The 27,579-nt window shown below is 39.9% G+C and overlaps 1 protein-coding gene across 1 annotated transcript in view; it reads left to right on the top strand.

Moving 5' to 3' along the window:
- LOC132113590 (glypican-3-like) overlaps positions 1-27,579 on the top strand; it is a 123,560-nt gene that overhangs the window by 89,093 nt on the left and 6,888 nt on the right. The window contains exon 7 of the mRNA XM_059521430.1: positions 15,068-15,272. Within this exon, the coding sequence (XP_059377413.1) occupies positions 15,068-15,272 (205 nt within the window). The remainder of the gene's footprint in view (positions 1-15,067; positions 15,273-27,579) is intronic.

Raw genomic sequence — 27,579 nt, 5'->3', positions numbered from 1 at the left:
TTTTGTATTTTCAAATTTCTTAATACTGTTTTAAAATTTTAAATTTCAGTTTAATTTTAGATTCATTAATGGTTTTGTTTATATATTTTAATTTAATTTTAAGCAGTTTTAGTTCCACAACTTCGAACGCGGCTCAGCCAATCAGAATCAAGGACTGAAACTGTCCGCTTTATAAAAAAAGGTTAGGATATAATTACAGAATTGCTATTTTTCCGTGAACTGTTCTTCTAACAGAGGCAGCCAAGTTATTTTGGCAGAAACTACAAACTTGTTACATAACTCAACCTTTTATGTGTGAATGTGCACGTGTGTGTGTGTGTGTGTGTTCATTGTAGTTGCTCCTGTTGATGTGGAATATGGGGAAGGTTAGGGGAAGGTTTTAAATCATAAAAAATAATGTCTGTTTTTGTGTTCAGAAGAAGAAAGAAATGCAAAAAAGCTTGGAACGACATGAATATTTTCATTTTTTGGGTGAACTATTCCTGAAGTTTTGTCCCACTGTATTTCATTTCAGTATGTGTAATATGTATATATATATATATATATATATGTAATGTTATATATCATTGCTCTTTTTTTAATTGTTTTTGATTGCTTCCACTGTCCTCATTTGTAAGTCGCTTTGGATAAAATCGTCTGCTAAATGACTAAACATAAATATAAATATAGTTGAGGAATTACCAGAACACTTCCAGAGTAATTTGTATTTAAAATAAGCAAAACCGTTTATTATAAGATGGTACATTTCAGTACATTTAAATGAAGAAACAATGGTTTACTAGTTATTATATACACTTTTACATAAGTAAATAAATATCTTTATTCAGATAGGATGGAAAATATTTCAAAATAAATTAAAATAACTGTTCTTTTGAACTTTCTATTTAAAAAATCCTGAAAAATTTTGATCCCTTCTCAGATGTTTCTATATTTTATGCCGCAAAAATGTTTTCAACATGGTTAATAATAGAAAATGAGCAGGAAATCAAAAAGTCTAAAGTATTGATGATGTATTGATGATGAAAATTCAGCTTTGCCTCACAGATAATAAATAAAATTTGTAAATATATTAAATGTTATTTTAAATTGTAATAATATTTCACAATATTACAGTTTTACTGTATTTTTGATCAAATAAATTAAGCTTTGGTGAGCATTAGTGACTTCTTTCACAAACATAAATATAAAGCTAATAAGACCCCAAACATTTAAACGGTTGTGTATATTGAATGTTTTGAGTAAGCAGTTGAAATTAAGCAAAGCATACTTAATTTGGTTGGACAGTAACTCTGGTCTATGCTCTGTCGCCCCACCAGGAGCCATACCTCGCATCTGGGGGTTAGTGTTCCTGACAAACATGATTATGGTTGCCTTATGAGCATTGTAGTCTGAATACAATGAAATGCAACTGTGTTTGAGGGAGAGAGGCTTACAGGTGGAAGGGTTACGGTCGTGTTGATTCTCAGGCGGTAGTGAAACTCAAGCCTCCCCTGGGCTCTCTGTGAGATTTACCTCTATGTGTCGTTTCTCATGACTCGTCCATATCTCCCAGTGTGAGCCGAAAGAGGAACCTCGCTCCATCAGCGGCCTTGCTGGAAAACACAACGGGAGCCTCTCGGCGGGTCAGATGTCTCACTTCCTGTTTCCTATCCGTGAAGGGTCATCATAGGGTCTCTTCTGTCTCTCTTTCCTTTTGTTACGGGGGCCTCACTGCTCAAATCAATGTCTCTACAATGTAGCAGTTAGATTATGTGAGAAAGACAAAAGAGGAAGGAGGCAGCACTTACACGTGTGGCGTACTGCTCAGTGTCAGTGCTTAAGATAAGCCTTCGGTGAGACCTGGGACGTAACTGTAAAAAACACACACACATTAGACTGCATGTATGGTTCTTTTCAAACTGCTTGTATAGATCATATTATACTCTTACATCTGTCTGCATAACTGTGAAAAATAGGTGAGGTTATAGATCAGGCTTGTCAGACTCATTTTAAAACAAAAGGGAGCTTGTGGAATTACACAATAGACAAGAGGATTTTAGATAACATGGGGCCTATACTGTACATATACATTTTTTTTTCGGCAATAAGGAGGTGTTATACTAATTGACTTTTAATGAGAAATTACTGTCTATTATGTTATTAATATTATTCAAGCAACATAAAAAAATCATACATGGACAGATAGTTTGGTCTATTTTGCAAATATGTGTAGCACATGTTGACTACTTTTTAGATTTTTGTGCATTGTATTGGAAAAGAGCAAGCATCACATTCTTCAAAATATCTTCTATTGTGTATCACAGAATAAAGAAAGTCATACAGATTTGGAGTGACGTGAGGATGACAGAAGTTGTATTTGTGGGTGAACTATACCTTTTAATTTATAATTTTTAATCTATAACTTTTTGATTGTAGGGCCCCCATTATCAACAATATTTGAAGGCCCCATGGTTTTTCCAGTTGTTTCTGATTTACTGGATAAGGATTTATATATATATATATAAAGCGCATGTTGCAAGTGCACTTAGGGTGTGTCTGAATCCACTTTTGCGACTGGGAAAACGGTCGGTGCATCGGGTGCATGGTCCAAAAGGGTTGTGCGTATTCTCTTAATGAGTCATGGTTATGTTTTGGTTGTGACGTTTAATAAACCATTCAGAGTCTCATCTCCCATTGCCTTTAAAGGTCATATTGCTCATTTGACATTAGACCAAGTATCATTTGGTCAAAGGCACAATGTATTTCAATTGCCACATAATAGCAACACACCAACAATGTGCCTGAACACATCTTGTTTTCAGACCAGCATGCCCATGGGCGCACAAGTGGGCCCAAATGGATTTGCTATTTAAACATATCGCAGGATGTGATTCATTTTTTTACATACTGTAAAATGTATTATTCAGCTAACTTACACAAAAGATTACGACGGAATAGAGACTTTAATGTCAGTTTAATTCTCACACAAACCTATTTTGCAAATATGTGTAGCACATGAATCATGTTGACTACTTTTTGCATTTTTGTGCATTGTATTGGAAAAGAGCAAGCATCACATTCTTCAAAATATCTTCTTTTCTGTATCTCAGAATAAAGAAAGTCATACAGATTTGGAGTGATGTGAGGATGATAGAAGTTTTATTTGTGGGTGAACTATACCTTTCAAATTGTGGCTCTTAAACTTTAAGATTGTAGGACCCCCATTATCAACAATATTTGAAGGCCCCATGGTTTTCCAGTTGTTTCTTAATTACTGGATAGGGAGATATATATATATATATATATATATATATGGTCTAAAGCGCATATTGTAAGTGCACTTAGGGTGTGTCTGAATCCACTTTTGCGACTGGAAAAACAGTTGGTGCATCGGGTGCAAAAGCGTAGTGCGTATTCTCTTAATGAGTCATGGTTATGTTTTGGTTGTGACGTTTAATAAACCAGTCAGAGTCTCATCTCCCATTCTCTTTAAAGGTCATATTGCGCCTTTGACTTTAGACCAAGTTTCATTTGGTCAAAGGCACAATGTATTTCAGTTGCCACATAATAGCAACACACCAACAATATGACTGAACACATCTTGTTTTCAGACCAGCATGCCCATGGGCACACAAGTGGGCGCAAATGGATTTGCTATTTAAACATATCGCAGGATGTGATAAATGATAACTGCGCCAGGCTGTCACTCCTGGCGTCACATTGCGTGGGGTGTATTATAGGGCCCAATATGTTCATGAGAGAATGCTGAGCTGGGAATCAGATGCACTGCATTCAGACCACATGACTTTGGGAATGATGGCGATAACATGCCAAGCCCTGGAGCAGAAGACAAGCAAGGCCTGTCCTCAGATGCTTATTAGATTTAGCCAGCAGCCCTAGTATCAGAAACTCTTTTAGCTCTCACTGCTCTGTCAAACAATCACCTGCATTTACTGCACACGTGCCAACTTTAACACTGCTAGATAAAAGACCTGTGAATTATTTTCTCTTTTTAACCCTTTTTTATTATTGGGAAAAGTGCAGTTCTGTAAAGGATAAATCATATGTATATTTCATCACAGCTATTTCATACATATTTTTATACAAACAAAAACATCACTGAAGCCCACCTTTCTGAATAATTTTGCCTCCTTTTTTCTTCTAATGGAACAGATAACTTTTTTCAAAGACTTATCTTCAATTTGTTTAGTTTTCTTTGAAAAATGGGTTGGTTACAGCACTGGGGAAGCTACTACAGAGACTTTTTTAGATTGCAAAGGAACTGATTCAGACAAATGTGGTAAAACAGTCATAAATCATCTTTGGAGAAGCCCACACCCAGGCCGCTAGAGGAGGCCTGCTCTTTGTGCTCCTGTCCCAACAGGTATTAGTTCTAGGAAATGAATATGTCTCTTTCATCTGTCTCATACAGTTGTCTTGCGTGACTGCCTCTTCTTCAGACAGGTGAGAGGGGACGGTGGGAGAGAGAGAAAAGGAATAAAAGTCCACAACCCCCCCCCATCCCCTCAAAATCAGTAAATGTTGAGTAATGCATAAATGTGTGCGCTTGCAGGTTTGTATTAAAGTTTCCATGACTCACACAGTGAAAATGTACCATTTCTATCCCTTCTTTCCTCAAGTATGAACCACAACAACTAAAGTGGTTGTAAGGTCCTCACCAATGTTCTTGTAACATTGTAATTGTCTTTACTGTCACTTTTGATCAGTTTAATGCATCCTTGCTGAATAGAAGTCATTTCTCTCTCTCAAATTGTTTTTTGATTTTACCGCAAACTTCTGAACTTTAGTGTATGCGAGTATAGCTGTTTCATAAATAGTACAGCAGCATGCAGAACACCACATGAACAGACCACAAGCTACGGCACAAGTCCAGACATGTTTGTTTTTCGTCTTGAAAAGGCACAATACATGGTATGACGCTAATCAGAGGTAGGATGGAAAAAAAGTCTTCACTACATTTCATCCGGTTTCCTTGAATTCTCTCCCGCAAACACATAAACGTGTAGGCTGCTGTAAAGGGAAGCCGTGTCCCTGTACTGACCCTGTTTGGGTTAGACTTCAGAGCCGTGACACGCTGGATATGTTGCTGCAGCGTGAGGGCCAAACCACAGGCTTTATCTCCGTCCCCTCTGGGGTCTTTATACCCAGGCCATACACAACCCTCAGCTGCTCACTGCCGCCCCACAGCGTGTGTTGTGGTTACCAGAAAGAGAAATGGAGGGAAAAAAGTCTTGTCCTCTCATGTTTTCTCCACAGTAGGTGGATTTGTTTTTTTCTTGCGTTTCCCAGCTTATATTTCACAATTCTGAGTTACGTCTCACAATTCTGTTTTTTTGTTTCTGCCAAAAACTTAATTGCTACCATTTATCTTATAATTCTGACATTTTTTGTCTTGCGATTGTGTGTTTTGAGTTTTTTGCAATTCCCGAGTTTATATCTCGCAATGAGATATAAACTCAGAATTGAAAGAAAAAAAACTTTATTGTGAGATTCTTTTTAATTTTGTGGTGGAAACAGGCTTTTATAAAATAGAGGATATCTATAGGGACATTTGAGGTGCTTTTTATTGCAATAATAACTATTACTGTTGTTCAAACTTCAGTTTAAAGATTGAAGTAAACTCTTAACTTTAAGTTTAAACTTCATTGTATAACATACCCTTCATGTTTATGCTACAAATACATATGTGACCCTGGACCACAAAACCAGTCTGAAGTCGCTGGGGAATATTTTTAGCAATAGCCAAAAATACACGGTATGGGTCAAAATGATCGATTTTTCTTTTATGCCAAAAATCATTAGGATATTAAGAAAAGATCATGTTCCATGAAGATATTTTTTAAAATTTCCTACCATAAATATATTGAAAACTTAATTTTTGATTAGTAACATACAATGCTAAAAAAACTTTCAATTTTCTCAATATTTAGATTTTTAGAATCGCCCTCAGATTCCAGATTTTCAAATAGTTGTATCTCGCCAACATATTGTCTGACCCTAATAAACCATACATCAATGGAAAGCTTATTTATTCAGATGATGTACAAATCTTTGAAAAATTGACACTTATGACTGGTTTTGTGGTCCAGGGTCACATATATGAATATGTAAAATCATGGATTTTTAAGGGGTTGCATGGGAAGGTAGAAAAAAATATATACATTAACCCCAAAGCAACACTCACCCACAAGAACATATCATCACAGCAGCAGGGTTTCTAGATGAGATCTGCACTGGGCTAATCATTGTTTAGTCATGGTCTTATCATTTCCAGACCCGCCTGTGAGTTTTCTCCTCTTATACACTCCATTGCTTGTCTGCTTGATTAAACTGTAAACTGCCATGTGGAATTATTATATTGATCTGAGCACTGACCCTGAGCAGAGTTCAGGCCTGGCGTGGGGCTCAGCGACAGGTCTGTGGTCCCCCTGAGCACTTTGCCATGTGTTGACCTTTTGTGAGTTTGTGAGCTGAGTTTTCCTTTGCATTCTGTGCACTAAGTGAAAGAAGGGATCGCATGGCTGAACAGACACTAATTGCATTTTTTGCATTGAGCTCTGTGGCATTCCACGAGCTCTGTGTTCCCAAAGCCTCTGGACTGCAGAGAGAAAGAAGAGGAGGGGAGTCCTCAAGTATGAGGCTTGTTCTTGATTTATCAAGCATTTTTTGTTTTATTTGGGACCTCTGTGCTTCATTGTGGCTCTCCAGTATGCACCAGGCCAGCTGCCACATTGCATTGTGTCGACACACCGACAGTACTGATCTAAGAAAATAAAAGTGATATTTGGTTTAATATATTAAGTATTTATTTTAATTACAGAAAAATATATCACTGTTTATCATGAGTTGGCCATTGGGAATTGTTACTACAGTTATTGCATTCATGACACGGGGGATGGGTGAAAACTGCTTTTGGTATTGCACTATTTTACATTTTTTCCCCCTTAACCTTAATAACAATGTTGGTTTGACTGGGCCTAGTGTTCGGAGTAATGATGCTGAAAATTCAGCCCCCCATCTTCCAGACCACAGCTCCACCTGTGATTATTACAAATTCTAATTTACATTTACATTTACCAAGGAAGCAAACCCAATGTTTAGAGAATACTGCTTAAGTTGCTGAATAGACAGTGTTTATGCGCCTGTCACTGTACCACAGATGTCTTTTTTCAAACAATGGTTAATTCACTCTATTATTTTATATTGCTTCATAAACGCCTATATTGCAAAACACTGAGTTGTTAAAAAGGTTTATAGCGCATTTTCATAGTGTTTCTGTTGAATTCAGCACACAACGTAAGACAAAAATAGACTCCAAAATACTAGTGGCACATGCTCTTGTTATACACAGCATTGTGTACAGTATGAAAGCTGTAAACCTGCTAACATGGTAAACAAAATAAATCTGAGTTTTACAGCATGAACGTTTGTGACACAGTGGCACCAGCTAGAAATGTACTTTTAATCAGTCAAACCAAAGCATCCTATGCTACCTCAGCTGGCCACTGCATGTGTGTGTGTGTGTGTGTGTGTGTGTGTGTTGTGTGGGGTGGCAAGTGGCTGTGCTCCATCCATTCGGCCTACTCTCCATACACCCAGTGCCAAACGGGCAGCCAAACAGTTGTCCTTCAGCTTTTCTCTTTTCTTTTCTCCCTCTACCTTTTTTAGAGTTTGTTTTAAAATACCATCGACCACATTTCTCTCTCTGTCTCTCTCTTTTTCTCTTTACGACTGTTTGGTTTAAGAGTTGAAATGGATTTTGGGGACGGCCCGTCTCACATCGTTACTGGGCAACGTTCTTCAGGAAGGAATTCAGAGACCTCAATAAATGTGCTTAGGGCTTAGACTCATGCAGCTCTCTTAAAACATGCTGTTGAAACTAGAGAGCTGAGTGCATTAAAGGCCCATTCCTCGCACTGGGAAAACAGGCACGTTTGTTGTTATTTCAGTTTCATGAACAGCAGAAGCTAATTTTCACACTGTTATCAGGCGTCTTTTGTCTGTTGCATGCTTTTTGGTGTCATTGCCGGTGGGCAAACTGTGTAAATGAATCCGTTTCTGCTATAACCGGCTCTGAGGACTTGTTCAAACAGAAGTGGTCTGTGCCTCCCGTGTTTCAGGCCTGAATAGAGCCTGTGTGGAGATCTGGTGGAACATGTTGTATGACTTTCCTTGCTGAGAATGCACTCACATTTAAGTCACAGATGGAGGGGTTTGTATGTTTAGTAAGGCCTGTTTATCTTCTGAGGGTAAAATATAATAATTATCCTTTTTTTGAGAGAGAGAGAGAGAGAGAGAGAGAGAGAGAGAGAGAGAGAGCTGTGTGCTTGTCAGAAGCTGTTGCCCAATGATTTGTTTCAGAGTGAGTGAAGCCATCCATAGCCAGACCCATCTGATCACAATTTTCTCCTGTAGACAAAAACAACAACAGCAATGAAAATTTGTTTTTTTTTTTAAATACATCAACAAGCACATGCTTGTGTCCGCACATCGGAAGGAAATCAATAAAAGAGGGAGACAGAGTAGAAAGATTAAAGGAAAAGCAGAAAGCGGAGGGGGACGAAGGAATTTTCTGCAATTATAGTTTGGCAAAACACAACAGCGGTCGATGTAAGAATCAACTCATTTCTAGTTTATCCTTTTATGCCTGAGTCTATTTCAGTGCAGTACTGTTTAAAGAGAGAAACATGAAAAAGTTTTTTGGAAATGAATGGCTTGATAAGATAAACTTTATATATTTAACCTTATCATGCCTAAAATCAATCCTCAATGTGATGTTTTATACATATACTGTACCAGACATACTGCTTATGAAGCAATTAATGAAATGTAATTTTTGTCAGGAAGAAGCTGATCTGTTGAACAGAAAATTAAATCAAAATAACTGGTGGATGCATACTTATCAACATAAGGATTTTAGGTTAAAAATAAGACTGAAAGTGTCTTTATCTGGCCAGAATTGTATTTATTTTATTTATTTTTTCACTTTTTAAAATAGTCTTGCAGAGTGACAAATTAATTTTTTACAGTATACATTTAACGTGTAGCTTTTTAAAATTAATATGCAATCATGTCAACTCACATGTTGCATAATAATTCAAAAATAGTTCACAAAATGCAAATTTGAAATCAAATTCTGTTGCTATTTGCTCTGCTATTAAGATATGATGGTTTTTATCTTCTTCAGTCATCTCTCAGATACTCAAGAGTCTCTCCAGTAAATCTAACCAGTTTCCAGCAACCGTGTGTTGAACATTTTTCTCTGTATGCTGAAATCACTCTGAAAAAACTGATGTGACTAATGTGACTTTTAGCACTAACAAAGTAATTTCACCATGACTTTGTTTGACAGTTTTCATCTACAGTCTGAAAACAAATCCATAAGCCTAATCTCATACTAATATATGATACATGTTCTACAGCAGGGATTCCAAACTTTTGACCAGAAATTGTCGGGTCTCGGGGCTAATCACCTGTCTTTTTGGTGTGGGTGTGTGTGTGTTGGGATGGTTTGACAGCTCACCACGTCTGCCTGTTTGTTTTCCCCGCCTCCCTTGTTTCCCCGTTGTTAACCTTAATTGCTCGCCACCTGTTCTCTATGTCCTTCTAATTTTTTCCCCTTTATTATTCCCTGTGTTTCTCTGTCTATTGTCAGACTGTTGTTATTCATACCAATAGCTCCGATCATCTAGCAGCTCTTTGTACTCACCTTGTCGTGTCTTGTCCTCAGGCTCCAGTGTGTTTAGTTGATTTCTCTGCCCTTGTTCTTACAAGCCTTGAGCTCCTAGTAGCTTCCAGCTGTTCATCCCTCCGGTCCGGAGGTTATACGTACTTCTGTGAAACGTGACTCATCTGCTACTCATCCTGTCACTGCGAGTGAAACGTGACTCATCTGCTACTTATCCTGTCACTGCGAGTGAAACCTGTGAAACGTGACTCATCTGCTACTCATCCTGTCACTGCGAGTGTACCTGTGAACCGTGACTCTTCTCCTGTTTCGAATAAAGCCTTGAGTTTACCCGCATCTGAATCCAGCCTGCTTTCTCCTGACAGAACAGTCTGACCAGATTATGGATTCAGCGGGATCTGATCCGCTTCGCTCGGCTCTCGTTCAACAGGGAGTGTTGTTAGGGCAGCATGCCACCCAGCTCAACACCACCGTGCAGGATGTGGACGTTCTCAGTGCCCGAGTCTCCGAACTCCTCACACGGGTGGACGATCTTCAGCGAGAGGCAACGAGCCGGGGGCCCGTTCCTCACACCAGTATGTCACACGAGTCCGAACCCCATGCCAACAATCCGCCGGTCTACGATGGCGATCCTAACGCCTGTCAAGCGTTTCTCTCCCAATGCTCGCTGGTGTTTTCTCTGCAGCCCCGGCGTTACGCAAATGAAGAGACCAAGGTGGCTTATGTCCTTACACTCCTCTCGGGCCGTGCCCGCGAATGGGGAATCGCCGTATGGAGATCGCGGGCTCCCTGTTGTGCCACTTTCGCGGATTTCAGTCTAGAGATGGCCAAATTGTTTGATCGCTCTGCTCAGGGTGACGAGGCGGCGGCCCAGTTATCACGACTGTCTCAGGGGAGGAGCTCCGTCACTGACTATGCTATCCAGTTCCAGACTTTAGCTGCGGCATGCGGCTGGAATGAGAGCGCGCTGCGCGCTCGTTTTCTTGAGGGGTTGGATTTCGCCATTTCGGATGAACTCACGGCCATAGAGCTCCCGCGGGAATTGGATAGGCTCATTAGTCTCGCGCTCCGCATTGAGGGTCGTCTTAGCCGGCGCCGCCAACGACGGCAAACACCCGCCCCGTGGCGCCACCTAGAGTCCTCCTCTGCCAGTTCAGCCGGCCGACAGCCCTCGGAGGAGGAGCCCATGCAGTTGGGTCGTCTACGGCTTACACCACGGCAGAAGCAGGAGCGTCTGTCGTCGGGGGCGTGTCTATACTGCGGCAAGGGAGGCCACTTCGCCCTTCAGTGTCCGTTAAAAGCCAGGGCCCACCAGTGAGGAGGAGAGTCCTGGTGGGCACGGTTCTCAGCTCAAGCTCTCCTGCAGCACGCACTCAGCTGCCGTTCCAACTCTCCTTCCAGAGTCGTTTACACACTGGTCTCGCCCTTGTGGACTCAGGGGCTGAGGGGAACTTCCTTGACGCTGCCTCTGCTCAACGTTGGAGAATCCCACTTGTTCCTTTAGTTAGTCCCGTTTCAGCATGGTCATTAGCTGGCCGTCCCCTTACCACCATCACCCACGTCACTCCTAAGATAGACCTCCATATTGCTGGCAGTCATCATGAGTGGATTGAACTGTTTATTATTGATTCCCCTAAGGCTCCTTTAATTCTGGGACACCCATGGTTGCACAAGCACAATCCCCACATTGATTGGGTTAGTAATTCTGTTTTAGCCTGGAGTCAGCCTTGTCACGTGTCATGTTTGGGTGCTGCTTTTTGTCCTGTCTCTGTGTCTTGTGTTCCTCAGGAGGATCCCTCTGACCTGACTGGTGTTCCGGCGGAGTACCATGATCTTCGGGCGGTCTTCAGTAGGGCCCGGGCCACCTCGCTACCTCCGCATCGCCCTTACGACTGTGCCATTGATCTCCTCCCGGGCTCTTCTCCGCCTAAGGGTCGTTTATATTCCCTTTCAGGTCCTGAGAGAGAGGCCATGGACAAGTACATACGTGAGTCACTTCAGGCTGGGCTCATCCGCCATTCCTCCTCTCCCGCTGGTGCAGGGTTTTTCTTTGTTCAGAAGAAGGACGGCTCCCTGCGGCCTTGTATTGATTACAGAGGTTTGAATGACATTACTATCAAGAACAGGTACCCCCTACCTTTAATGTCTTCTGCTTTTGAATTATTACAGGGAGCTCGGGTCTTCACCAAGTTAGACCTGCGCAACGCCTACCACTTGGTGCGCATTCGGGAGGGGGATGAGTGGAAGACGGCATTTAACACCCCTTCGGGACACTACGAGTACTTGGTTCTTCCGTTTGGTCTGACCAATGCTCCAGCCGTTTTCCAGGGACTCGTCAACAGCGTGTTGGGTGACATGATTAATCAATTTGTCTTTGTGTATTTGGATGATATTTTGATTTTTTCTTCTTCTCTCCAATTACACACCCAGCATGTCAGACGGGTTCTCCAGCGGTTACTAGAGAACCAGTTGTTTGTCAAGGCGGAGAAGTGCGAATTCCACGCTGAGTCTGTTACGTTCCTTGGCCATATTATTTCTACGGAGGGGATCAAGCCTGATCCCGCTAAGATTGAAGCTGTTGCCCAGTGGCCGGTCCCTGACTCCCGGAAGGCTCTGCAGCGTTTCCTGGGTTTTGCCAACTTCTACCGGCGTTACATCCGGAATTTTGGTCAGATCGCTGCACCGCTGACAGCCTTAACCTCCACTAAGGTGTCCTTCAGGTGGAACCGGGAGGCGCAGGTAGCCTTTGACATTTTAAAGTCCCGTTTTGTCTCTGCACCTGTTCTGATGGTTCCAGATCCGGAGGCCCAGTTTATTGTCGAGGTTGATGCTTCGGACGTTGGGGTTGGCGCAGTTCTATCTCAGCGTTCCCTCCATGATGGGAAGGTTCATCCTTGTGCATTCTTCTCTCATCGTCTCAGCCCTGCAGAACGTAACTATGACATCGGCAACAGAGAGCTGCTGGCGGTACGATTGGCCTTGGGTGAGTGGCGTCATTGGTTGGAGGGGTCAGCGCAGCCCTTCTTGGTCTGGACGGATCACAAGAACCTTGAATACGTCCGTTCGGCCAAGAGGCTGAGCTCGCGTCAGGCCCGCTGGGCGCTCTTCTTTGCCAGATTCAACTTCACCCTCTCGTACCGGCCGGGATCAAAGAACACCAAGCCTGATGCCCTCTCTCGCCTGTTCGGTGCTCCGGGAGGGGAGTTTGCGGCCGATGCCATCCTTCCTGAGGGGGTGGTGGTCGGGGCCCTTTCGTGGGGTATCGAGCAGCGAGTTGAGGAGGCCGGTCGAGGGGTGCAGGTGCCGGGAGAGTGTCCGGCGGGCAGGTTGCCGGTGCCGGCTGCGCTGCGCTCTGAGGTCCTTGAGTGGGGTCACTCATCCAGGTTAGTCTGCCATCCAGGTATTCGGAGAACGTTGTCTGCCATCCGACAGCGTTTTTGGTGGCCTACTATGGCCGCGGATGTTAGACAGTTTGTGTTGGCCTGCCCCACATGTGCCCAAAGTAAGCCTGTCAATCGCCCTCCTGATGGTCTACTGCATCCTCTCCCTATCCCTTCCCGTCCTTGGTCACACATTGCCCTTGATTTCGTCTCTGGGCTTCCTCCTTCGAAGGGAAACACTGTAGTTCTCACGGTGGTGGATCGCTTTTCCAAAGCGGTTCATTTTATTCCCCTGCCCAAGTTACCCTCCGCCCGGGAGACCGCCCAACTGGTGGTGGATCACGTCTTCCGTCTCCACGGGTTACCGGTGGATGTTGTTTCAGATAGGGGTCCCCAGTTCGTCTCCCGGTTCTGGAGGGAATTTTGTACACAGATTGGGGCCTCTGCTAGTCTGTCATCTGGTTTTCATCCTCAGACCAATGGGCAGTGTGAGCGGGCCAACCAGGATCTAGGAAGAATGCTCCGCTGTCTAGCATCCAACAATCCGAGTTCCTGGTGTCAGCAGCTCTCCTGGGCAGAATACGCCCATAACACCCTTCCTGCGGCCGCGTCAGGTATGTCCCCTTTTGAGTGTGCTGTTGGTTATAATCCACCTCTGTTCCCATCACAGGAACCCGACGCAGCGGTTCCATCCGCCCTGGCTGATCGTCGCCGGTCCTCTCCTCCTACCTATGTGTGTGGTCAACGGGTTTGGCTCTCTACCAAGGATCTGCCTCTCCGGGCGCCTTCTCGTAAGCTGGCACCCAGATTCATTGGGCCTTTCCGCATCACCAAGGTGGTTAGTCCGGTGGCGATCAGGCTCAAGCTCCCTCCTACTCTTGGTCGGGTTCACCCGGTGTTTCATGTTTCCAGGGTCAAGCCTGTGTTCTCTTCCCCCCTTAATCCTGCTTGCAGTCGCCCCACCCCCCCACCCCCTCGTCTTGTGGATGGATCTCCTACCTATACGGTTAAGAGATTACTCGATGAGCGGCGTCGCGGCAGGGGGTTTCAGTATCTTGTGGACTGGGAGGGGTATGGTCCAGAGGAGAGGTGTTGGGTGCCGTCCCGGGACATTCTGGACCGCTCGTTGATTGAGGACTTCCGGCGGCATCGAGGTAGGCCCCTTCCTAGAGCGCCAGGTGACGCTCCTGGGAGGGGGGGTACTGTCGAGTCTCGGGGCTAATCACCTGTCTTTTTGGTGTGGGTGTGTGTGTGTTGGGATGGTTTGACAGCTCACCACGTCTGCCTGTTTGTTTTCCCCGCCTCCCTTGTTTCCCCGTTGTTAACCTTAATTGCTCGCCACCTGTTCTCTATGTCCTTCTAATTTTTTCCCCTTTATTATTCCCTGTGTTTCTCTGTCTATTGTCAGACTGTTGTTATTCATACCAATAGCTCCGATCATCTAGCAGCTCTTTGTACTCACCTTGTCGTGTCTTGTCCTCAGGCTCCAGTGTGTTTAGTTGATTTCTCTGCCCTTGTTCTTACAAGCCTTGAGCTCCTAGTAGCTTCCAGCTGTTCATCCCTCCGGGTCCGGCGGTTATACGTACTTCTGTGAAACGTGACTCATCTGCTACTCATCCTGTCACTGCGAGTGAAACGTGACTCATCTGCTACTTATCCTGTCACTGCGAGTGAAACCTGTGAAACGTGACTCATCTGCTACTCATCCTGTCACTGCGAGTGTACCTGTGAACCGTGACTCTTCTCCTGTTTCGAATAAAGCCTTGAGTTTACCCGCATCTGAATCCAGCCTGCTTTCTCCTGACAGAAATACTTGAAGTGTCCCTTGAGATTATAAATTAATATTTCAATAATTTAACATATATCCACACCCACTTTGGGAAACCCTGTCTTAGAGTAGTAGCAGCAAATAGCAATTATAGCATTTCTGTTCACCATAAGTGTAATGTTTTATTACATTTTTCCACCACACTCGATGCTAATGGTCTTTTCTCTGTAGCTATTGGGGATGGTGACGTTGCCTGAAAAGCGATGGAGGGCTCGACCAGGAGGGGGCGCTGCGAGGAGAGACCCAGCCGTACAGGGCCAGACTGACGAGGATGAGGAGGGTCTTGAAAGCGGGGACTGTGATGATGAAGATGAGTGTACTGGTGTTTCTGGACTCGGGCCGCCCCCGAGACACAAACGTCTGCGCATCTTTGCAGGTCAGTGATAGCACCCACTTGAACTCATTCTTAGTGTAAGTAAGTTTTATTTGGTAAATTATATTGCCCAATCTATGTTAAAGTTCCCCTGACTTCACAGGTTACAGGTAGCTATCTATTATCAGTGACCCTCGTGACCCTATCATTGTCCGAAGGAACAATTAAGATACATGGGAGATGTTTCCTTTGATGCAAAACAAAGCACAAAAGAACCAACAAACCATGTTAGGTGCAAAGAAATGAAACAGAGGCAAAGAATAACAGTATAAGGGCAGGAACAAGGAGTTTGATACTGACTGACAAAGCCGGACCAGCTGAGCAAACACAACAGAGGGAGTTGTCGTCCTGATCATGTTGTTGTGGCAGAGATTTGGGCTCTCAGGATAGCACTGGAAGGGGCAAAGGGTTATACTGAGAATCCCACTTATAAAGCACATGTGGAAGGACAGGATAACGCACATATCAGCACTCAAATTCACACCGAGGAAGTGAAGCGGTGATAAAACGCCCAGCATCAAGCGCTGAGCTCTGAATGCTCTCTGACCTGTAAGCCGGCAGTATTTGTGTGCGCATCCTCCCTTCCTCTTGCAGAAGATTTACTGCTTTAATTATTAAGAATGAAAAGAATGCATATTGGGCATGGAATGAACATTTGGCGATATATCTTTCCTGTCTTGGAATTTTATATCACGCTCCTCTCTCTAGTCGTCTCTCATTCTCTGGTTGTTTGCATGTGTGTGTTAGGGAGGTGGGAGAATGAATCACAGGATTGCTCTGATAGTGTCGTGGACAGCAGGGCAAAACAATGCTAAATGTTAATAATAAAGAGCAACGATATAATCAATCATTCAGGTTAGGACACTTAGAAGGCAGAAGAAAACACTTCTAAAATCTTTTATTGTTTAAGTCAAATGCTGCGCAAACTTGATAGGGTTTTGGTACAAGTTAATATGCCACTTGGTAATATAACTAATACAGTATTGTTAGCCCTGTGTTCATTAGCTACATTTTTGCCAACTTTTTACAGGCAAAAAGATCAGTTGTCAATTGTCAGTAGTTTAGCAATGCACTGCTGACACAAAAGTCACTTTCAATCAAAGCAGCTTTCTGTTGGTCATCTCGGCAACACTGAGACCAACTTGAACCATACAATGGTAAATTTGACTGCACATTTAGAGTTGGTTCACGCAGAACATGTTTTTGCTGCTCTGCTCTGTTTTTTTTTTGTTGCTTTTTTATGCTTTTTCAGCATAAAGGCCTGAGCACGGCATTTTTAAAGACACTTTAAGTAAAATTAATTCAGTTTCAAAACATTTTGTGCATAATGTTAAATAAAGATTATTAGTCAAATAATTTGTTTATGTCTATTAATGTAGTTACCTAATGTTAACAAATGGAACCTTATTGTAAAGTGCTACCATATTACATTTTGTCACTCAGTTTCATGTTTGATTTCTGTTCAATATTTGACCAATATTCTTGCTCAAGTTTTGTTTTAGCGTAGACCTTTAGGCCTCTGCAGAAACAGGTACACCAATAACAGCAGATAGGCAGAAAGCCTCTGATAACCCAGTAAAACACGCTTCGGCCCTGCTGTCTTTTCATCCCATTTTGGTCGTTCGGGGAGGGGTCAGGAAGCCAGAATGCTGAAAGGTCATCCAAAGGCAGATTTCCTAATGGAAGTCCTGTCTGTGCCTGCTATACTGAGATGGACGATGTAGATCTGGTTTCTTAAAGCTCTGCGAAAGAGAGACAGCTTTTGCGCTGCACAGGGGCCTGGGAAGTGTGACGGACAGAACAACAACTAGGTGCAGACAGGCTGAACCTTGGGCCCAGACCCCTCCTTAAATCAAAGCTGTCAGCTGGACAGTAATTTCGTGGATGTTCTGAATGATCTGGATTGATTGATAAATCATCATTCACTCTCGGCACAGATTCCTTACCCCCCAGGACTGTCCCCAACCCCCATACGGACCCCCGCATTCCAGCCCAGCAGAGCTATTCCAGGACACGGGCCGTGTGTGTGTCCTGTGCACACACCCCGAGATACACACAGCAGGCGCTGAGGTCGTGTCATCTGCCTCACCACACTTACTTTAATGTCAGCCGCCCGCTTTGGACAAGATTACGTGAGCGGCGGTGCAGTCCAGCGCTAATCAAACATGCTGTTATCACATATTCAATAATGCGTCATGAGAAAGGGTTAGTATGAGATACTTCAGTTGTTTAAACTGAAATAGTGATGTCAGTATTTAACTGTTTGTAAAATAATTGTATACATCACAATAAGTGTATAACAATAAGTGTCCTCCGTGGTCAGTGCCTGGTAGTTTGGCGGATCATGTGATCGCAATCTGGTTTCATGGTAGTGTACATGATTTTAAACATATATTTTTTAAGAAGTTCTGTTTATTTCTTTGTGTGCAATAGACTGATTTTAATCAGTTCCAAGTGTGATATATATTTTATGCAACAGTTCTATAAACAAGACATTAATAATGAGTAACTGGCCAGTTATTAAGTTTATTTTTTCACTGCCAACATAAATACTTGCAAAAGCGGGATCGAGTGTTTTCAGAGATCAACTCAGAGACTGAAACGCCACGAACACAAACAATCAGAGTGATACAAAGTGAAGCAGCTCAATACTTCACAATATGGTTCAGTTTGTTAACATTAGTTCATGCAGCTGGTATTATAAACCTACAATAAACAGAGATTTTTTATAGCATTTTATTTATCTTGGTTGGTGTTCCTTTCTACACACATGGTAGAACATTTTAACCCTTTAAAGTTGTGTATAATTACATTAATGTACTATATTTTTACATGAATGTATTATAAACAAATATAAAATAATCTGCAATAAGCAATAAGCAACAATAAGCAACATATCAATAGTATATTTATAAATTTGCATTAATCTAGTTGAATAATAAATTATGAAAAAAAATTATAATAAATAATAAAGCAATTCTTTAAAATTGATGTATTAAAAACAATAATATTCTAATTATATATATATAATATATTGAATGATTGAATATACTGTATGATACTATTATTATATAGAACAATTTATATATTATAATTTTATATATATTATAAAACATTGATCATAATTAATGAAAAAAGAAAAGAAAAGAAAAGAAAAGTAATATCAGCAGTCTACAGTTGGTTATTGGCCAATCAGATGAGAGGAATGGATTTAATATTTTATTTATAAAGTTGTTTTAAATGAGTGGAATTGAAAAAATAAATTAAAATTCATTAAAAAATTATCAAAATTAAAGTAATAATTAAACATTATTCAATTTGATTCATATTGTATAATATAATACTAAATATTATTATCATTTAAAAAAAATGTTATGCAAATTGTTCATAATTAGTTCATAATAACAAATATACTAATGTTTACTAATGTTTAATGTTGAACTTTATTGTAAAGTGAAAAAAAACATGAAAATTTAAATCAGCACCCTCGAAAAGGTGCTTGGAAAATCAAATCAGAGAAATGGTTTTCATATTTGATGCATAAAATTGTATTCGATGAGTGGAATTAAAAACTGGCGTGTGTAGTGGTAAGTGTTTGAGAGAGATACCAGACACAGATCTCCTCTCTAAGTCTCATCACTCTAGTTAGGACAGCACGCCTGCACTAAGCCAAACCATAAACCTAGTTATCATCACTGCCCTTCATTCTTTATGAGCTTCCACCCCTTTCAATCACACTTTCTCATCTTTTTCTCCTTCGAGACCCTGAATGATCACCCCATTTTGTGTCTCCAAACAAAGTATCTTATTCAGCCTATCTGTTGCAAGTGCTTAGCTGCTTTCCTGACATTTCCCACCCTCTCTGCGCTCCTTGGTTCGCTTTTTACTTTATCGAGGAGGAGCCCGGGAGGAGCTGATGAATTTAGCTATCACCGAAACACAAAACCCCTGGAGTCTGGGATTTTTGAGAGGACCGGTCGCAGTGTGCTGGGCTCCACAACCTTGACCACTCTGCTGCACAGCATGGGCCCTGTCAAAAGAGCTCTTGTTATTTTCCAGGGGTCAGCAGACATTTGGTCACTGTAAGTGCTGAGGAGCATTTTTTCTTTGAAGCTCTTTGGCCCTTTATCAGCAGGCGAGGGTTAACAAAATACAATGTGGAAATATGCCTGTAATGTGAAACATGTAGCTCGCTGTGAGAGCCTGGGCAGGGCTCGAGTCTCAGGCCTGCAACAGATTTGCTTAAGATATATAGAGAGTTAGAGAAATGGAGAGGAGAGCAAATTTTGTGGTAGATGGTGTGAATTTGTGAGACGACAATACAGGCGAATTCGAACACAAGTCCACTTTTCTTGCAGCATAAAAAAAAAAGTTTCATCCTTCCTCTGATGTTGAGGTTGGAATGCTAACAGGCTCCATATGTCACCTCTGACCTCTAGCACCTGATAGGTGAGGAGCAAAGCACACGTTTTCCATTAAAGCACAGGGATTCTGCAGCCGCTGTGTGCCACAGCCGTAAAGAATATGAGGCCGGCCTGCCTAGAGTAGGTAGCATGCACAGTCAATCTGTGTGTTTATGTGAGGAGGTATACGCATGAGAGTGGGTTAAATTAGCTCTGCTTTGAGGACAAAATCTATCCCTAGAAACTAGTTAAATATGACAGTATCTCCCTTATGTGGAAACACTTTAAAAATGATTAAGAAAAAAACGAAATCAGTGTTTTTGGGAACACTTTACAGTGAGGTTCAATTAGTTAATGGGAGTTAGGTAGTCTATACTAATAATGAACAACTTTTTTTGTCCACCAAAGCATTTTCAGCCAGCTGAAAACGCCAGCTCTCAGCTGAAAATGCCTAGCTGTGATGTTAGTTAACCCCTTGACTGTCACTTACGTTTTTGAAGATAGACTTGAATGTGCATGATACAAACCTAAATTTTTATAATTCATGACTGAAAACATTTTGTAACATGATTTTGATGTGCCATTTACATGGTAATGCAATGTCTGATTTTAAAATGGGTTTTTAAGGATGAATTTTCCAACGATATATAGTTTGTCAAGATTAGATTAGATTTGATTGTAATATAATATAGTCAACGTAGGCGTCCCGTATTCGGGACGGGGTGACAGTTAACAGGTTAATGTTAATTTCAACATTTACTAATACATTATTGAAATCAATATTTTGCTTGTTATTATTTAATGAAATTTAATCCATTAATGTTAACTCATGGGACTTTATTGTAAAATGTTACTGTTATTTTTCATTATTTCATGTATTTCAGCTGTTTTTTAACTAATGTTAAGTGAGCCATCTTTAACGTGTAACCAAATTAACATTAATCTGATGGAATTTACATGATTAAATTACTTTTTTAAAGTAGTAAAGTATCATTATTTATTTATTTGTTTGTTTGATTTTTAGGGTAGAGTTTGAGTTTGAGTTAGTCTGCAATATTTCTGTTTAGGTTTATATAAGAACAACAGAAGTCTCATTTAGATAAACTGTGAGCGTGTGAATGTGCGTGTGTTCCTGTTGTGTGGGAGTTTGTATGCAGGTATGAGAATGCATGTCATGTTTGTGTATGTAAGGGCAAATTTAGTGGTTTTTGGAATGCAGATGTTTGCCCACAGTGGCGCAGGTGCTCGGAGCTATAGACAACACAGATGTCTGCTCAGTGTAATGTGGAAATCAACTTGAAGCACACCTGGAAATGAACAGGGCAAAATGTTCGGGAAATGAGCAAGAGTAAAGTCATTGCTCAGTTATATTTTAGCTTTAAATCGAAGCAATAACACAGAGAATGGTTCTTAAATTTACTTGTTGGTACATCGTAATGAAATATGATAACTTTTTATTTTTGTCATTAATTTCCTAAGATAATTAGTCTTTGTTCAGCCCTGTAGAGAATTATGCTTATGCACAGAATGGACCGAAAAAAACATGTACTGTACCAATTAAAAAGTATAAGATGTGTTTTAAAAGTCTCTTCTGCTCACTAAGGCTGCATTTATCTGATCAAATAAAGTAAAAAACGCAATTCTGTGAAATATTATTACAATTTAATATATAATGTAATTGTATTAAATATTTTAAAATGTAATTTATTCCTGTGAAGGCAAAGCTGATTTTTTTGTATCATTACTCTTCAGAGTCTTCAGGGTCACACGATCCCTCATAAATCATTCTAATATGATGATTTACTGCTCAAACATTATATAATCAATATTGAATAGAACGTTCAAAAGAACAGCATTTCACATATGAAATATCTTTCAATTATTACAAATGTTTATAAATAAATGTCAGCGTTCTTTTGCCATCCCAAACTCTTCAGTGATAGACAAACATGGTGGTTTTTTATGGATAATATATGTTTTCTAGCATTTGTTTTGCATTAAGTATAGATTTCGAAACGATTATTCATTTATAAATCTATTGATTATTATTTTTGTTTACTCCAAAATTTTAAATCTGTCATCATTTCTCGCCCTGATGACATTGCCCACACAAATGGGCTTTTCCTTCAGTAGAACACAGTAAGAGAAATTATGAAGAATGTTCCAGGAGAACGAATGGGCGCTGAAGCGATTAAACTTCAAAATGAATTCAAGGATGTGAAGTTTTCTCTCCTAACAACAGAAAATTGTCAAATCTCAGCACTTATGACCTGCAGAGCTAGATCCAATGCCGTTTGCAAAACTAGATGAGATGAGAAAAGTGAGATCATTAAATGGAAAAAGAGTGCAGATGGTGTTTTTTTCCTCCTTGAGAAAGGAGCAATGGCAGCATCGCATCTGCAAATAATCCTGATCACAGAGAGGGGAAGTTTGTCTTGAGAAACAGCCCAGTGGATCTGGCTCCTTCTACAAGGGGTCCTTATTTCTTCCTCTGTATATAAACAACAATCCCTCCCCACACACACACATACTCAACCGTATGCACTTAACAGATAGCCACATACACAGAGAAATAATGATACCTAACCAACGTTTGTGTAAACAGTGCCTGGCTTGATATGCACAAGAGCTGGATGGATTACATCTACAGTCATTCCCATTGTGGAAGGGTTAACATGGTGGCTGGGAGTTTATGGCGTCTCACCAAACACTGTTGTATGCGGTACACTGGCTTCAAAGACTGACAAAGGTAATGTTGTCACATTAAAGCAGGAAGCTCAGCAGTTGTGTTTTTATAACAAAAAAATTATAAACCAATTAGATTCAAATTTCACAAAGAGTACACCTTTTTCCTCTGTCCAATACATTTTTGTGCCTGAGAGTTTCCAATAGAAAGTGTTTGTTTGTGTAAGCGTTTTATTTACATTAGCTAGAGTTTTTGACGTCCAGACTTGATTCCAGACATCTTCCTGCGTCATGTCTGTCAGCCACCACATCGTCTGGAAACACAAACTGTCTCACCTGCTGTGGGTCATCCGTAAACCAGGAGGCACAGAAAGATCCATGAGGATACATTTGAGGTTAATAGGGATTTACTTAGTGACAGTTATTTATGGAAAATTGTTACAAAATATCACCACAGTAATCATAGTTTCTACCAAAATATCATAATCACTGGCAAAAATGGCAATAATTTACTCCATATGTGTTTATATATATATATATATATATATATATATATATATATATATATATTAACAACATATAAAACATTTTGTATTTCTGTTACTTTTCTGGCCTGAAAAGTAAGATACGGAGAACCCAAGTGTAGTTTTATTCAGAATGATAATGGTCTATAAACAAACTATGAACTTAATCTAAGAGATGAAACCAAACATGGACTATGAGCTCTGAGCTTGGCAATAAACAGTGACCTGACACGTGGATACAGAAAAGCAAAACATACTTCAGTACATGACATGGCAAACATGAGGGCTTAAGACTCCAGGGAACGCATGACAAAAACCAGCCATGACAGAAGAAGATAACAAGACAATGATGGTGAACCAGTGAGAAGACAGAACAGATGACAAGATAATAAGACAATGAACCAGTGAGAACATGACCCAGGAAACAAACAGGATAGAGATCATATGAAACGAAACCATGAATAAGACCGATGATGAGGAATTTCAAAATAAAAGACATTACTAAACTTATCATTCCCAATGCTTCATGGGCTGTTTATCAGATTTCCAAATTTTCCAAATTGTTTGTGAGTTTGTAACGTTATGATATTCATCTCAGAGATGGTTGGTTTGGTTACTGAATTTTTTTCAATCTCTATGGAAGAAATGAATGGGCAAAATACTTCCGGAACCAAGACTAACAAAAGTGGACAGTGACTATTGCACTTGCACATCAATTTCTAAACTTTGCGGTATGAGCATGAATGATAACTTAATTCATGTGATTTGTTGAGGAGATGTGTGCTAGCAAACATCAAGCAATGCCCTAGCAACCACATCCTGGCAACCATGCACAACACAGTAGCATTGTGACACTACACACAAACACGACTTGCATTTTCTTGGTATTACCCATCACTGTGAACAAAATTAAATAACAGACCGACTCACGGTTGGAGTAATCTCCCATATCCCATTTTTGTAAAGACCTGCCATCCACATTCCCCATTTGTGAGGGTGTAGTTTCTACTGGTCCATCTTTTACTCTCAGTCAGCATGTTTGCATCCTCTCTGGCACTAACGGTAGCTGAAGCATTAACAAGACTTTCTGAGTGAGATCATGAATGCCATCAGCTCATCAGCTCATTGAAATGGCCTTTGCAGCATAAGGCCTTCACCATCCCACAGGAAATCATATTCCCACTGTGGTAAGATCTGTTTCGGAATCTCGTTTACCCCTCTTTGTTTTGTGTGTGTCCATTTCTTTCTGTGTCTAATTTGAACTTTAGAGCTAAAAATACATTAGAGTAGATGTAATTATGTGCATATTTAGTGAGATGAGCACTGTAGCTGACACCAGTGGCCTCTCTCACACTGGGTTGTGCTAATTAATATGTGTTGACTTGAATTTGCCCCACAATGGCACCCATTGAAGAGTAGATGGGGAATGCTGACATGGGGTTAGGACGACTCACAAAGAAAAAGAATCAGTTATCTTCAAACGCACATTCTTATACTGTGTTAGTCTGTTCTTGCTAAAGAGTTTTTCCTACTTTACATCCCAAATATCCCCCTTTTGACTTATATTTTGACTTATAACATTGCCTTATATTGATAAAATACTTTTCAATGCAAACTAAGATTTTATGCTTACCAAGGCATTAATTTGATCAAAAATACAGTAAAAAACGTAATATTGTTAAACATCTTTAAATAACTGTTTTCTATTTTAATTAATTTTAAAATGTAATTTATTAACATTTTTTTCAGGATTCTGTTCAAAGTAACAGCATTTATCTGAAATAGAAAACATTTGTAAAATTATAAATTAAAATGATATATAAAATTATATACTGTCTCTTTTAATCAATTTAATGCATCTGAAAAAAAAATCGTGCTGAATAAAAGTTTTTTTTTTTTTTTTGAATGGTAGTGTAAAAGAAGTTATCGAGAAAATCTACATATACCAATTGTGATTATGTATTGTCTTACATGTAAGTCACAAATCCCTTTTTTAATGATATCCCAAGCATATCTCAAGCAAAAGAATCACTGTAAACAACATAACAGCCTTGCTGTTGCTCAGTGTGCAGTACTGGTGTCTCTGTTGTATCTGTATCTGTATCTTGTATGTGCATTAGCAGTGTCTCAGAGTTCTGTAACTGTGTCTTGGCTAGTTTTTCTTGCCTGCTGGCTGCCTGCTGGAGTGGGCCTGTGGTCAGGTGATGGGTGTGGAGACATACGTCCACATTCCTTCCTCTGTCCTCACCAGAACCAGCAGCAGCATCAGCACGAGACACTGTGCTGTATATGGGAGCATAGAGTGTGTTTACATAGGGTCTTACGTGTGTTGCGATCTTGTGTTGTATATATAGAGGTGTGGAAGCTGAAATACCATATTTTATATATGATATGGTATATAAAATGTAACTTATTCCTGTGATCTAAAGCTGAATTTTTAGCATCCTTACTCCTGTCTTCAGTGTCACATGATCCTATTTGATTTTGATTCCACATGATTCCTGCTCAAGAAACATTTCTTATTATTATCAATGCTGAAAAGAGTTGAGCTGTTTAATATATATATATATATATATATATATATATATATATATATTTTTTTTTTTTTTTTTTTTTTTTTTTTTTTTTTCTGTAAACTGGAATTTTTTTTAGGATTCTTTGATGAATAGGAAGTTCAAAAGAACAAAATTTATTTGATATATATATATATATATAAAAATATAAATATTTTGTAACATTGATTGAATCTTTTGTTACTTTTGATCAATTTAATGTACAAAATAGTTTTTTTTTGTGCTAGCAAACTCCTAACAGTTAACAAAATTAACAATTAACAACATTAGCAGTCTCTTTCTTCTAGAAAAATGGATCCAAAACATTAATGACTCTTTTTGCACATATTAAATGTTGTCCAATGAAATGCTCTTTAGAATGAGATGCCCCTCTTCCTAATACTACCTGCAACTGATTAGCAAATATCAAATCACTCTCATAATGCAGAGGAAATAAAGAAAGTCAAATACCCCAAATCATGTGACTTATTGAAGAAAGATATGAAATTACTCACCAAGTACCCTAGAAACAAACCAAAACACCTTGGCAACTGCTTAACAAGTCCATAGCAACTTTCAGCAGCTAGCAAACAATTACTCAAAAACATCCTGCCAACCAGCTACAACATATTAGCATCATTACTCTGGTGGACACAGTCACATTTTCTTCATTAAATGTAATAAATTTAGATTTCAAGACTTAGAGCTCATTTGTTACTAAAGTGTACACATATAAGCTCAGCCATTATAGAATCATGGTTCTGATGAATTAAAAAAGGTGAAATACTCACAAAAAGAAAACAAGCCTCTCATCAGTCTGGCCTATGTTAACAGTGTATACAGCCTCCATGCAGGACATTCATCAAAATCTAAAAGCTCTTTAGAGAGATTCAAAAAGATTTGAAATGCAGTTCATCAGACAGCACAGGATCTCTGCCAACTTCCAGACAGACCTCCACCTGGACATACAGTTGCCCTGTTTATTCTGGAGCTCCCGTCCGCCTTACAGGTGTTCTTCAGGACTAGATAAGTAGACGGAATGTCAGTCTTCAAACACAGGTGCTCCTTATGAAAGTGGCTAGTGCTGCTGTACATTGCTGCTACATTTGTGGAGCCAGGCTTATGAAAACAGACAGAACGACAAAAATGTGAACGAGCATTCCTTTAGCATACATCTCCTTTAGATATCAGATATGGTGCAGCCATCTGATTATTAATCTTTCCAGATTTTTTTTTAATTTTTTTAAAAAAAATTTTTTACAGTTTGAGTATCATATTTAAAGCTTTTTTATTATAAATGACAAAATATCATTAGACTGTGCTACTGACTTGACTTTTATGGGCGATTGTGGAAATTTAGATGAGCTGCCTGGAACCAATAAAGCATGTTTTGTGCTGTGCAGGTGTCAAATGGGACATTTTCATTTCCAAATGTTTCATATTCAATTTCCCTTTCCCGACAGACATTAAGATACAAAACAAACAGAGTCTTATTGCCCAACCCAAAGTATTGCTCTAGGGTTACATTTGATGGGCATAAAAGTGATTTTATTGCAAAATATACAATAAGTCAATAAGCTGTTTCTTTAATAATGCTTTGATAAGGCAAGGACAAAAGTGACTGTATAAACTAAGACATATATATGTTACAAAAGATTTCTGTTTAAAAAAAAATGCTATTCTTTGGAACTTTCTTTTCATCAAAGAATCCTGACACACACAAATGTATTAAGCAGCCCAGCTTTTTTCAACATTGATAATAATAAGAAAAGTTTTTAAAGCACCAAACCAGCAAATTAGAATGATTTCTGAAGGATCATGTGACACTGAAGACTGGAGCAACGATGTGCTGAAAAAATTCACCTTTACATCACAGGAATAAATATTACCATTGAAACTGTTAGTAGAATTTTTGAATAATTTTACTGTAATTTTACAGTTTTATCAAACAAATGCAGCCTTAGTGAGCAAAAGACTTATTTCAAAAGCATTAAAAAAACAACCCCAAACTTTGACTGGTAGTATAAATGGCAAAGCCAATAAACATAAACTAAAATCCAAAACACTCTCATTTTAATGCCAAATGTTTTATTATTATTATTATTATTATTATTAATATAAGCCTAAACTGTTAAAATCTCTAACC

This window comes from Carassius carassius, chromosome 33 (genome assembly GCF_963082965.1).
Source record: "Carassius carassius chromosome 33, fCarCar2.1, whole genome shotgun sequence".
In the NCBI taxonomy this organism is placed as follows: domain Eukaryota; kingdom Metazoa; phylum Chordata; class Actinopteri; order Cypriniformes; family Cyprinidae; genus Carassius; species Carassius carassius.
Note: the sequence above shows the minus strand (reverse complement) of the source record. Positions and strands in the feature narration are given on the sequence as shown.